The sequence below is a fragment of the Mya arenaria genome, chromosome 1 (genome assembly GCF_026914265.1).
Source record: "Mya arenaria isolate MELC-2E11 chromosome 1, ASM2691426v1".
Lineage (NCBI taxonomy): Eukaryota > Metazoa > Mollusca > Bivalvia > Myida > Myidae > Mya > Mya arenaria.
Window position 1 is genome coordinate 19463993 of NC_069122.1, and position 15000 is coordinate 19478992.

General features: G+C 33.1%; 1 protein-coding gene across 1 annotated transcript; it reads right to left on the reverse strand.

Annotated features, from left to right (window-relative positions):
* Nucleotides 1-328: 328 nt before the first annotated feature.
* Nucleotides 329-13324, reverse strand: LOC128230548 (uracil-DNA glycosylase-like). The gene is made up of 5 exons (XM_052942931.1): nt 13195-13324; nt 5547-5766; nt 5182-5229; nt 4181-4359; nt 329-579 (listed from the first exon to the last, which is right to left on the reverse strand). The coding sequence occupies exons 2-5, from the start codon at nt 5721-5723 to the stop codon at nt 558-560; spliced, it is 426 nt and encodes a 141-aa protein (XP_052798891.1). The 5' UTR covers nt 5724-5766; nt 13195-13324; the 3' UTR covers nt 329-557.
* Between the last annotated feature and the right edge of the window lie 1676 nt (nt 13325-15000).

Below are 15000 nucleotides of genomic sequence, written 5' to 3' on the forward strand. Positions count from 1 at the left end.
GAGTCGATGGTTTTTCTATATCCATGTTTGAAAGCTGCACTCTCATAAATTGAAAGTTTTGACCTTTTTTATTATTTTTTGTTTGTTTCAGAATCAACTCATTTTGGCATCAGTGCCTTCAATTCAGTCATATAAGATAACTCACAATATAACAGATCTCAATTGTTTGAAAACACCTGAAAATTACGTTTTTCTTAAAGCTTTAGTAACACTTTTAGCCATTAACCATCAGTTTTCACATATAAATATGAAAACTGCAATCTGCTCTTGTCAGCAGTCTTATATCACTGGTTTTCAGACATATATGGAAAAATTGGCCCGTTCCAAGACAAAAACATAAAGAATTTACCAGAACAATCAATCTGTGAGAGCACAGCTATAAGCTAGATTATGAGGACTGCTGTAAATTGTATGGATTATAAATTCGAGCACATTGAGTGGTCTAGTGATATAGGTGTCCGCCTCTCACTCTAGAGGTCATTGGTTCGATCCCCTCCAGGGGAACATTCTCTTAGCCTCTCGAAAAGGTCACAATACAGGTTTCTTTCCATCAGCTGTCAGATGTCTTTTTCAATAGATCTAAAATAAATTAATATAAACCAATCATAATTAAATTTGTATTCTGTAATGAAAAATGGTCCTGTATTTGAATTTGAACAAGGCCTGCCACAGTCAGTGACTAGTGCCCCTCCAGTTCGACAAATTGTGCAATTACTGACAAGTCATATGGTAAGTAAGGCCATGTCCCTGTATTAAACTATTCCCTCATATGAAACAATAGCGTTGTTATTCTCGGAGTTGGTCTTGCTCATCCACAGTGTATGTTACAGCATTTTTACAAACTCTTGTTGCAATACTACATCGTGGCTGCTTTTACAGTACCGTCCTTCAGCACTTTCAGTGCTTTGAATGAGTTATTGTGCAGACAAAGATAGTTGACCATGACCAGCTAACCTCATAATCAATAGGGGTCATCTGCTGGTCAATGGCAACATACCACATAAGTTTCAAGAGTTCAATAGATTTTTTGTGCGGCCAAGTTCACTGACTAACCATCCGACCGACCGGCATGTGTCTTTTTATCAAAAGAGAGATAACAAATTTAAATCATAAAACAAATATTTTTGAGTAATGACACTACTCATGTTGTGCTGTGACTTACATACAAGATTGTTCACTTTAACATGTATATTGCAAATCTTTCACAGTGAGTGGTCATTCAATACATAATTATTTTGTTATCATTTATTTTAGTAAGCGAGTTTAGTTTTCATATGGAATGAACACGAATGTAATAATATTCTTGGAATGATCATGAATGTGATATTCTATATCTATCATGCATATTAATGCACTATTTATAGCACTAAACACATGAAACATCCCAATAAAACATGCACACTTTACAATGATATTCATTTATGACGTCACAACTAAAGTACATCAAAAATATATAATGACATAATTTCATGATGGCTTTATCATTTCTGATTATAATATACGGTACATAAAAGACCTATAAACTCAATAATTTTAATGTATTGCTACTGAATAAGGAGGGACTGGCAATGACAAGTTCAACTAAATCATAAAATGGGAGACGTGAATAATAAACCACAGTGAGTAAAAAGGACATAAATTTATTCAATGTCAGAACTAAATACTAACTACGAGTTTGACATCCTTCTTACATATTATTCACGACTAGCATTTTCTTAGATTACATTGTGATTCTTTTTTCCTTCAAAACAAAAATATTAAAATTTAAGCATTTATAAAGGTTGTTTTTCATGTTTTATTTCATGAGTTAAACATGATAATGCATTAAAAAAATTAAAAATTGGCATTAAAGCTGCACTCTTACAGATTAAATGTTTTGACAACTTTTTTATGTTTAGTCTTGAAACGCTCAAAATTGATTTTTTATGCATTTTTCTTACACTGTTAGTAACGGTTTAAGCCATAAAACTTGGAATGGAAATATGAAAATCTGCGATCTGATTTTTTGTCAGCAGTTTTTTATCATTGGATTGCAGATATTTATGCAAAGAATTTCTAATTCCAAGACAAAAAACAAAAAAGTTGGAAAAACGGTAAATCTGTGAGAGTGCAGCTTTAACCTTTATTGTGTCCATTTAAGTCAGCAATACTTATGTGAAAAACTACAGAAACAAGCTCAGTAGCAAAAAGTTTAAACATAAACCCGGTTTAATGGCACACGGCAAAGACATTCTAACACAAAAACAAAAAATCACAAACAAGAAACATTGAAGAACAGCACAAAACTCCACAAACAGCACAATGCATACATACTATATATATATATAAAAAAAACTACTAGTATGTATGTTTATTAAGGATTGTTAGGTACCGCCTTGGAACAGTCAGTAAAATGTAAATTTACTGTGGGGTTAAACCAGTTTGTGTGCACAACCTCACTCTTATCCCAACAATCCTGAATAAAGTAATAGAGTAAATATGGATTCTGAAAGACAGCATATTTCGTTTTATCCTCAGTACCCAGACTATTCATAGCATGCAACTTCATTAAGTATTCAGTAAAGAAATGAAATAATAACTTGTGAATTCCAAAAATGACTTGTCTTAATTTCGAGGCACATATTTTTTTTCAAAAACTTCAACAATTTATTTTTCTAAGCCTTTTTAAAGAAATGCATGCCTATATTTTTTATATTTGGTTACTTTTATATCAAATCTAGCTATGGAGATAGGTAAAAAAAAGTATAAGAATAATCAAAAGGCAATAACTCCAAAAATACCAAATACAGAATAATGTTTCTTTTGCACTGCACTTTTCCTCTACTCAGTCAATATGTGTTTGAAGTCAATACCTCAAAAACATATGGAGCTATGAAGAAAAGTAGACTTGTCCCGCTAAAAAGAAAGTTCAAAGGAAAACAACTCAAAAAATAACACAGACTGTTTCTTTTGCACAGCACTTCTCCTCATAACTGTCAATATGTGTATAAAGTTTGAAGTCAATTCTTCAAGAACATATGGAGTTATGGAGAGAAGTAAAAAAAAATACAAATAGTATAAAATAAATGGGCAATAACTCTTAAAATACCATACACAAACTGTTTCTTTTGCACAGCACTTCTCCCCATAACAGTCAATATGAGTATAAAGTTTGAAGTCAATACCTCAAAAACACATGGAGTTATGGAGAAAAATAGACTTGTTAAAGCCGGTCTTCACCGCTCCCGATGCGGCTGCAGACGTCGTTTTGAAAACGGTGCCTACACATGCGAGCCAGACAATTTAAGGTATCTTTTAACATTCAATAAATACTTATAATTTATATATATCCCTGTGAGAAATTCTATTAACGTCATTATTCCAATTCTGTCTACAACAATCAGTAATTCTAATTTTAAAATGGTACATAAATATATTTATATTCTCGTTACATCCTGGGCAATCCAAGCAAAGCACAATATTTGTCTGGTACCCCGCGTACTCTGCACAACAAGAGTAAATGGTAAGAGCATGTAACCCAGGTTAAGCACAATGTAGTCATTCTAAAACGCCATTAATTCACAATCCGTACTGTACAACTGTTACCTACATGAGTTAGCTCCCTTATTACATACAGTAAATTACACATTTCATATTCAACATTCACACTTTACACTTAAATCCAGCAGAATTCTTCAGTTGACAAAGACTAGCTTCTGACTGAAGAAGTGGTTAATGTCAAGTTGTCTCAGCTGTTAATGTTTTTTTAGGTTGATCCGGTGATCGAAATCAATGTAGAAACCCAGTTTCTCTACCATTGGCAAATGTGACCGGTTACTTCGGGTTCAGTTCCAGTTTATAGGTGTCATGTTGAAGGGCGTTGTGGTCAGATATGTGTTGCATAGTGAGAAACAACCATTTCCGAAAAAGTTGTTCCGCCGTTCTGTTGGATGCACTGCTTCAATCACCTTATGTTTGCTTGTATCGATGAGTCCCCTTTTACTTTTAGCTAATTTCCCCCAGAGCATAAAGACCACGTGCGGGCATGTATCGCTCACTAACTTAAAGGCTCGGTCTGTTAAAGGCTGCCAAATTTTTGCATGGGAGTTTGGATTTTTAGCTCTGACACCATGGTCAGATGTGTTTTACAATTAATAATTTACTTCGTTAAACAAATACAGGAAATACAAAATTCACTTACTCCACAGTGAGAGCAGCATTGATCATGAGAACTCCCTGTCTGGCCAAAGGCTCCAGACACCCATGATTGGGGCGCTGATATCCTGTGATGCCGGGGTCCCGGTCAAGTTCACTGGATATTTTATACAGGGATGGAGTAATTGGCACCCCAACGGGAATTGAGAATGACAAACCCATTGCCTGAAATTCAGAATGTAGTCAATTAAAAGGTATTTATTTTATTGTCTTCTTTTGCTCAAAAGCAGTCATGTATGAAGAAGTTTATAGTACTTACCCTCTTAATACTCATTTTTAAAGCTGTTTTAATACCAGTATTATATATGTGAATATATAGAGGATAATTGTTCGTTTCATTGTAAGATCATAATATATTTCACCTAGTGAGCACCAAAAGTTATATTTCACGATTGGCATATCCACGAGTGTGATATTTACTTTAAGTGTTCACGAGGTGAAATAAATTGCGAAAAGCGTATAAAATGACAGTTAATTGAAGTTTTTTCCAGAAAAGCGCGCCAAAAACAGACATGATGGCGTTAAAGTTTAGACACAGCCCTGTGCGCTCTGCAGTTGGATTTGGAAGTGAAAGCGGGCTAACTTTCAAAACTTTTAAACAGTAAAGTAATATTTTTGTCACTGATAAATCTCAATAAATCACTGGAAAGCATATAATAAATAACATTAAATGACTTAATCACAAATTCTAAAGAAATTTGACCATGCCATCAATTGTTTGTCAGTGGTAACATGTGTTATTTAGCCAGTGTTATAGGCTTATAAAACATATTATGTGTAAAATGTCACAGATAATACATGTACCAAGTTCCATGTTGATATCATTAACGGTTTTTCAAGTAATTGCCTTTGATAGAAAGATTAATGTTTTGCATGACTGCCGCCGCTAAAGACACCATGGCCATTGAATTCTAATATTGTGACTTTTTTTCTTGACTAAGCAGAGAAACTATCAAGTATATATTAAACTACAAATGAATCACTAACCTGGCCAGGGTCATCATAAGGATCCTGTCCCACAACGACAACCTTCACCTGAAATAAAGGCAATTATATTTAAACATTGATACGAATCTAAATGTAAGTTCTCAGACTACTTCAGGCATTTCATTGGCTAGAATCGGGAACTGGGAGTGATTTTACTATAAATTGTCTATATTTAAAGACATGTCATCAGATTAAACTCGATTGAAAAAGGGTTTCAAATGTTGAAATAAAACCAAGTCAAGCACAACTTTTGTCAGCTTAATAGACATATTATAGATTTCAGTATCCAGCTACAATATGTAAGTACCAGTATAAGGTGAGATCAATGTTTTATCAATGGTATAAACTGAGAACATTACAAGTACCTGTGAAAGGGGAGTTAGATTGAATGCATTGAATATGAGACCCTTTGGTGGATAGATATCTACTCCTTTTGCATATTCTGCAGCTAATGTTAGCTCTGTCTCCCTTATTGCTTGTAACAATGGGATCTTCCATTCGTCATAGCATAGCAGACGTTCAAGCCAGTTTTGAGACTCCATGACAGGCTTGGTTGGAGAAGTCTTTTCTGTGTAAACTTGACTTCTGAAAAATGGAATATTAAATTTTTCGATGCTTGAAAAAAATTAATCTGCAAGATATAATTGATAAAATTACAAATTAATAACTGGACCATCGTTTTAAAATGTTTACTTTTTAATTCAATATAGGAGAAAAAAGTAATAAAACACGCCTTAAATGCACCATTTTGGACAATAAATTGTTAAAAAAAAATCTTAGGGGAGAACTCGCAAACTATCCTGCCAACATTTTAAACCAAATATTTTTCGTTTTTGATGGAGGGGGCGCAGGTCAACAGTAAAAGCCCGCTAATTTACGCCCTCTAACGTCAAATCCTGGATCCGCCCCTGACCATACTTAACCACTGGAAAACATACAATATAAATATAGTGTGTGTATACCACGTGATAAATTGCGTCATAAATGCTTCGTCGGACGGCAATATTTTGCTTCGAATGAAGACTTTAAACAAAGATGACTTCACTATATCTTCGTCATTTTACACGCTTTTTCAATAAGCCGGTGTAATTGGTATTTTCGCATGTCTACGTACAGCAAACGGGATTAAATTAAGTTCATCCCCAAGTTAAGATTATTTTCTATCAGAGGGGTCACTGGCCTAATTTGTACAGGATAGAACTTTTTGACACGATTCTTTTTATCGGCTGTGATACATAGATAGTGACATTTCGAAAGGTTCGTGGCTGTCGTCGGGTGAGTGTGGACTATTAAAGCTGCACTCTCACAGATTGAACGTTTTGACAACTTTTCATTTTTTGTCTTTGAACGAGCAAATTTTAGCGTGAATATCTTAAAACCAGTGATGAAAGACCGAGGACTAAAGATCAGGTTTTCAGATTTTCATATTGGCGCTCCAAAATTGATGGTTTATGCAAATTTCTTTAGCCGTTAGTAACGGTTTAAGCCATAAACCAATAAATTTGGAATGGAAATGTGAAAATGTGCAATCTGATCTTTTGTCAACGGTCGTTCATCACTGGTTTTGCAGATATTTACGCAAAAATGTGCTAATTTCAAGACAAAAAAGGTTGGAAAAACGGTAAAGCTGTGAGAGAGCTGCAGCTTTAAATGTTTGTTTTTTTTCAAACCCGTTATTCCAGAATTCTGTTCCGTTACTTTACTTATTCCATATATGTTTGTATGCCATGGAAAACGTATTTTAACCTGTTTAAAGTCATGCTCTAAAAACAAACACGTATGAATTGTATGTCGCCAATGCTAGCTAATTCAATAAGCAGTTTAGGTATAAGTTCAAACAAAAACTCCTAACACTTTTTTAAGTCGAAAGAGTGTTTATCACGTCTGTAACGGATGAGGAACCATTTGCAACAAAATAAATTGGAGTCAGAACGTGTATTTTGTTTATGAGTGTGTTGAAGTGGTAATTTCGTAAACGTTCGTTTAAGAATGTAAGGCTCGTTATCTCAATTGTTATAAGTGTATTAACATTATCTATCTAAAGCTTCCTTCTGAACCACACATGAACTGATACGAAAACAGTGATAACAAACATTTAAATATCAATTAAATTTTGCTCAAATATCAGCTGTGAACAAGCCTGGGTAAGGTTCGTTTTGTAAGGTTCGTTTTCGAAATATCATTTTGTCAATTATGAATTTAATTGGCTCTTCATGCGAAAGCGTGAGGTTTTCACTTAGCAGAATTTGAAGTCGTTAACAGTTTGTATATGCCCTGCCCGCTTTGTCATATACCATTTTGCGTTTTTGACAGAAAATAAATCGAAAAAAATCATACTCACATGGTCAGGTTTTATTGTTTTTCTTGAAGCATACAATTGATTTCGATCTTTATTTTGTGTCACAGTGTGTCAAAAAGACTCATTTGCTCAGAAATATAGATGGTACCGTGTTTTATGTCATTGGCAGCAAACTTAAGGATTTCCAAAGTAATGTAAGGCTCGTTAACCTTTCTGATTATATTTCTTCATTTCGCCGAGGAATACTTAAGATGCCAATAAACACACACTGCATGCATATTTTTTCAATATCGTTTTATTCAAATTAATGACCATATCAGTTGTCATGGTATATGTGTTAGATTTATTGCAAATGGCTCACTATTGACATCTTTTTGTTACTTGGGTTAAAGCATATATTTCAAACAAGTATTTGCACTTCATAGTTCAATATTATTAAACTGTGGTGAAATAAGGTAATATGTAGTGTGTAAGATTCATCATTAAATAGTAACGAAACTTTCAAAAACTTCTTGAGAAATTTATATAGTGTTCAGTGAAGAAATATGCAAACTACGTAAACAGTTGTTTAGTTTTTGTACAGGTGTACATTGATTTAATATATAACCTCCATTCTTGTAAGAAAAGAATGTATTATCTCATGGGAAGCACACATCTTATTGTTTCAAATGCATAGTAATTAAAAGCCTTATATGTAATTGTAAAACGTATTATGTTAAAACAATACATAAATGTATACTCCAGTTGTGGATCATTGGTTTGTGCAGAATTATTTCAATTGAATGCAAGATATTTGCATTTTATCTACTACGAGAAACATTTAATCTGAGGTAAAGAACCTTTCAATATGAAGCATAATAACTTGTTATTAACCCAATCTTTATTATTTGCGCGTTAAATGGCAAACGTTTAATTATTATTTCTTTCAGGTCACATATTAATGGCAAAGTTTGCGACCTAAAAGATGAAAGTAAATCACCTTTAGTTATGAAAAAATGTAATGTTTAAATATAACGATCCTTACATACAAATTTAATATATTTGTTGTAAAAACATTATTCATGTAATATTAAGGAGAATAACAAATAAGATATTGAATTTCTGATTTATTTTTATCAAATAAACATGTTTATTTATCACAATTTTAATGATATTCTCAAGTATAGCGTAAATAAATTATTCATGTTTCTATATAAAATAGCAAATATATTTTCATTATTTAAAATTCATCTTGTACTGAAGATTTTCAATAAGACCTATATGTGATGGAAATTCAGTACATATATTGTACATCTAATATGAAATTAGATCATACCTTTCATGAAATGGTGTCGTTTTATCTGATATATGATGCAAAAATAAACAAGAGTAAGGTTAGTTACCATACAGTTACACTGCATTACCTCATACAAATGATACATAAACAGTCAAGGTTTACACAAAGATGTGGTTTTGATATGCTAGAATAGCGACACACCAAATAAACACAAAACATTGTGTGAGATCCTTTCATATACTAAATATATATATATTTTGTGCTGCACATTTTGTGCCTAGAATATAATTTTTAAGTGTTATTACAGTGTTTTATACTGTATGTCGATCGGTTTAGCATGGGTTTCAATAAATTCAATCAAAATGGCGGCTTCCGGTATAAACAATGTGGCTGGAATTTTGGAAATTAAATCTTATTTTTGACAATACATGTAATTATGTATTGAGCATGCTTGAAGTCATTGTTCATCGTCTCATGCACTAAAGGATCATTAATTAAAGAAATAAGTATGCAATAAAGCATGTGTATCTGAGACTGGTAGCTATACTATTGCGTTGATAGTGACTCGTTTTGGATAGAAATTGGAATGGTCAAATAAGAATTATCTGATTCCAGTCATAATACAAGTGACCAAAATTTTATCTTATTACGACGATGCTGAAGATGACAGCTCAACTTAACAGGAACATGAGTCATTGTGTGGTCAAAATTGATGTATCAAGCTCAGTTTTGACCAAATTCTGACAAAACAACAGTTTTGAACAAATATATTTTCACAAATAGCGATATAAACACTGGTAAGCCTAAGTATATCAGCATAATAATGGATTATAATGAACCAGTCAATTGAAACCACTGCCAATCCCCCCCCCCACCCCTGGTCCGGGGGTATACCGGAGACAGCGGAGGCAGGTTGAATGGGCCGTGTTTTTACTTTCCAGGTGGCTCCGCAATGCCGAGTGAATGCGGTGGTTTTGTATTCACTCCGTTAATAGCAGTGAATGGGCCTTACCTAGGTATCCCGGGGTGCGGGGGCATTCGGCATGGATTTTACCAGCAGTTTGTCCCTGAAAGTCGGGTATTTTACCCGGTATTGGATGGACCAGAAGTGAGGCTCCCCGCTATTCCGGACTGGGGGGCATATTCAATTGGCTGGTGCATAAAATTGACCATAAAAGTATTCTGAACATACCCTTGTTCTTTTTGTTTTGATAAACACATGCCATTGCATTTACTGTGATATTCAAAACGAAATAAAGTCAAGAAATTTAAATGTATATGGAGTCTGATGTTTGATGATGCCATTGTAAAATATGATTTTTTAAACATCCGAAATCAATCCTAATGAATGTCTAAATACAGTTGCAAATGATGTTAAATTGATTCAGGTACATTTATAAAAGTCTTTTCAGACTTTCTCCTAAACGCAGCTTTCTTTTTTATTATAAATGATCATCATGCAGTGATACTTAAAATATGTTTTAATTAAATTAGAAACTTGTTTATCCATATAATGTGTGTACTAAAAGCGAATGAATAAGTAGTATGTATTCTGACATTTTCCCAATGTACTTAAAGGTTCAGTTCAAGATTGCATTCAAATGGGGTTAAAGGCAATTCTATCCAACAATCTCTCTTATATTGATTATAATAAAAAAAATCGCCCCTCGCTCGCTTCGGTTTTTATGAAAACTGACAATTGTATTTAGTTATTTTTTTCGCTCGCTCGAGGAACGAAACATTTATTTGGTGTGGCCTTACTCTAAAATGCCAGTTTTTACGGTTCCAATTGGCAGATAAAAGACAATATCCAAAAATTTGCAATACATTTCAACTGATTAACAAACACCGGTTTCCAGCCCATATCACCAGCAACAGCAGAGTTTGGTGTGTATTGGTGTGATACACAATAATAAGACCTATTTGGCCAATAAAATCAGAATTGTATTGTTCGTTCTGAATCTACTAGATATACTATTTAAATATCCAAAGCTTATTTCCAACCACATTTCATTTGTCATTTGCGTTATATTTACAAATGAGTACAAATTAAATAAAATGCAGAACTACAGTATTTTTGCAAGAACATTTTTAACCAAACTGAACTTGAAATATCTATAAAAAACGTACCAGTGCACATGCGCATGTGCGAGCATCTTAATAATTCACATACTAGAATTTAGCATCTATTCTCCAACAATAATGGCTTAGTTGCAACAATGGCCTATCGAATCAAACAAAAAGTATTCATTTGTTTAAGAAATAATATTATTATACCTCACTTTTGTCTACAATAGTAAAATCCCATTACCCGAAAAAGAGATATTTTCAACCTTTTTGACACGTGACCAAGCGAAAATTCACTGTCAGGTAGTGTGACCGCAATGATATTTTGAATGTCATATAAGGGCAAATAACTACTTCAATATTTTAGCTTATTCGTGACGCGATTGCCTCCCGTTAACACATACAGCAGTGACGTCACTGTTCAATGTGTACACAAAACTATCAGACGACAGGAACTGTCATATCTTGAAGTAATTTTAGCATAATTAACGCTGGAATTTTGTTCTAGATATAATCATTTATTTATTTTTATATTTTGTTTACCTTGTAAACTTGTTTAATTTAATGAATTGAAAACATTTTAAAACTTTTTCTGTTCTTAATTTTGTTCGGTATAATAAAAAAGTATCATATGGCAGCATGTGTGACATTGATATTGTCAACGCTCGAACGCTAACGCATCGGGTGACATTCTGTCCTCGGGTTGACAATATCAATGTCACACATGCTGCCATATGATATTTATAAAATAGTCGTGGCAGGCAACAGCAATGAAGCATTAACTTATTGTATGAAAATAATTCACATGACGTTATAACATTCATATGTGAATTAGGGAATTAGGTTTTTGCTTCATATTTATTCATACAAGACGATCTTAAAATCCCGTATCTCAAGAGTAACAATTAGTGTGTATATTTTGTTGTTCATGTAAATAAACTTATGTCTTCACCGGTAATGATCCAAGCGTTTGCTCGTACCATGGGTCATTATCGTGGTCGATGTATTAACATTTCAAAATATAATTATTTTGAATAAGGCATGATTAAAAAACTTGTTTTCGGTCTGCATACCTACACTTAAAAGTTTGCACCGTCCCTTAAAATGTTTCAGCGTCATGCATATGGTCAGTTCAGCAGGTAAACGAAATTATGAAAATCGTATTAGGAAATAATTTATAACAAGATTTGATTTCATTATGTCAACTTTGTTCTTTTCTTTCAGGACTTCGAAGACGAATATACATTGAATAAGTTATACTAATATAAGATTTATATCTTCGCGATTTGCTTCATAAGAAATGATAGTAGGGGTTATATGTGTTAATTTGATCTTCTTTTCCGACTGAAAGCAAACAGCATATAAAATCTTGGATCGAATCTGGTGCAAGTTACAAAATATATCCGGTGCCCAAATTTCTATACAACTACTCATAAAATATATAATCTGGACCTTCGCTTAACCGACAAGCGAGGACTTTATTTCCATTTTTTATCCCTAAGATTGAATACAAAAGCAGGAAATTAAATAATACCTACTTCGATAACTTCTTTAAAAGGATAAACGTAATGATCAGGATGTAAATAGTTTCTTTTGCATGGTATTTGTTGTCAGAAATATGATCGCTGTTTTATTTTCATTCGTTTAGATGAATAGAAAGATGTGGGGCTTTCATTTTTTTGTGTTTGTTTGTCGATTGGTAAGGAAGTTATTCTTCAAGTATCAAATCACAAACATAATAACAGCACTTGCTCTTTGCTTTTCCGATTTATAATGTCCGCATTTTTTAACGTAAACACGACGGATAGATTCCGTATCGGTGCCGGATAGAACCCGCAAATAAAGAATCTGGACGGAAAGAACTCGCATTGCATCATCACCGTGCTAGTAGTGTGTTTTGTTCTTAAAAATTAAACTTTGACCTTTAAAGTGTCTTTGACCTTGAAACTGTAAAATGTATACCAACTTGACTATGAACATTGTTAAGTGTTAATATATATTTAAACGTGTTTTTGGTTTAATAATAACTAACAAAATATAAATTAACATCCCATTATAATATAATTTCTCAAATTACAAACATTAGCACCCATGTTGGACACCATCTTGGATTTAGGCACCATGTGGCTAAAGTCACTTTTCATATTCAATGAACATTTTCCTAACACAACAAATGGAAATAATTTGTTTAACATTCCGGACATTTTTTCACAACCAATGAGAAACTGGAACACACAAAAATTATATAATTATGGTAGTTTTGGTTTGACCACGAGCTTCATCTGAACACCTGAAAATATATCATTTACGATCAATTGACAATTCAATAAGCAATATAATAGTATCTGCATAATAATGTACATTATTTTACCTTAGTGGGTAATTCAGATATAAGTATTGTAAATACAAGGAGTCGTCAGGCCGGAGATTAGCTCCAAAACGTAGTTATAAACAACTGACTAATTCAATGTCTGAAATGCGCAGTACAGAATACAGGGTCACATTTCATCTCTATACAAGTATAAGCACATACATTGGACTCAATACAGTTTTAAGATAATATCGTAAAACTTTTCAACATAATTTGCTACACGATTTCTTAGTATTCTAAGTATATTGATGATAAAAAAGGTAATTTATGAATGAAAGAAATATACGGTGAAAAGAGATATATGTATTTATATGATTTTTCCCCGATTTTTTTTTCGATTGTATGTCCATATATGTGATATGTAGTTTGTACAGCGCTTTTGAACGTGTACTGTATATATGAAAAGAGCGCTATTAAATCTCGTATATAATAATAATAATAATAATAATAATAATAATAATAATAATAATAAAAATAATAATAACAACAAAAACAACAATAATAATAATAATAGTATGACTCCATCTATACAATTGACCAATGGGACATGGATTTCATTGTCATATAGAAGCAAAATGCAAAAGTTAATTTTAGTTTACAATTTTCAGCACAGTTTCAACAAACAGTCAATGATTATAATCCTTATAATCTGAGAAACAATAAAAAATGATATTTGAATTGACGCCTAGAAATAATCATTCGTTCAACGATATAATCATCCTTGTAATTTGTTTTTAATTCCCTAGATATAGAAACAAAACACTCACCAACTCTTTCTATTTTCAAGTGTCAAATAAAAAGATTAATTTAAACAAACCTTCATCCCATCGTCTTACCTTTAGAACGTCGCTTCTCGGTATATCTTAGACTTAGAAACTTTTGCAGTGACCTACATTTCGACTTGTTTAACAACCCCCTTCGAGACTAGACTGTGTATATTGCAATGTAGACGAAGTTGCTGAACATTTCTTATTTCGGTGTTCATTTTCGCCGACCAGCGATTAAATCTTTTCAGATATACTCGAAAAATCCATCCGCTTAGTACAAATAAACTGCTATTTGGTTTTAACAACACTTCAGAAGAGGACAGCGTCCTGATCTTTAATTAAATATTGTGCTAAACTTTGCATTGATATTCTCATATCAAATGTGTTTTCATGCAATTAAATATTATTAAACAAATGGGACATTGTGATTGGTTATACAAGTTACGTGTCAATTCACAAATCATCTGGCAACTGATATGAATCACTGGCGAGTCCGTTTTCTAGGTAAAAAACAGTACTGGTGTCCTTTTTGAGAGGCCAAGAGAACGTCCCCCTGAACGTTCCTCTGTGCTTTTTACTAGTCAAATAGTCATAACATTGGTTGTTATCTATTTGTATGAGTTATTTGACTTTCATTGCTGTGGTCCTGATATTTAATTGTTTGGTCGGTCGTATTCATCATGGCCAGTGCTCAAAATACTGTTAGAAAACAGTGATTCTAAATTACATTTTGATGATGAAGATAAGGATGACACCACTGCATAAATACTTCGATAGTACAGGTGTATATACTGAACAGGTTCACTACCTCAATCTTGGCAATCTGGTCAACTATATTGTAGCCAAAATTAAGAGAAAATGGGCAACAGAAAACCCGCATAGAAATCAGGCGTTGCCAGAGTCGTCAGTATATGATGAGACAATTAGCTGGCAAGCGCTCTGGGTGGGGCAAGTGACTTCTGTTCTTCGGTTGTAGAAAGAACTGCGCTTTGAATAAGTAGTTGAGAGGCTAGAAAAGATGTTTAACGGTGAAGAGTTG

Bases quoted from the DNA above. Each gene is read 5' to 3' on its own strand.
- LOC128230548 (XM_052942931.1), bottom strand. From the start codon at position 5,723: ATGGAGTCTCAAAACTGGCTTGAACGTCTGCTATGCTATGACGAATGG. The intron at 5,230-5,546 runs GTACTTGTAATG...CCTTTATTTCAG, and splicing joins ATCTAACTCCCCTTTCACAG to GTGAAGGTTGTCGTTGTGGG. The intron at 580-4,180 runs GTAAGTGAATTT...AATTTATTTTAG, and splicing joins AATGCTGCTCTCACTGTGGA to ATCTATTGAAAAAGACATCT.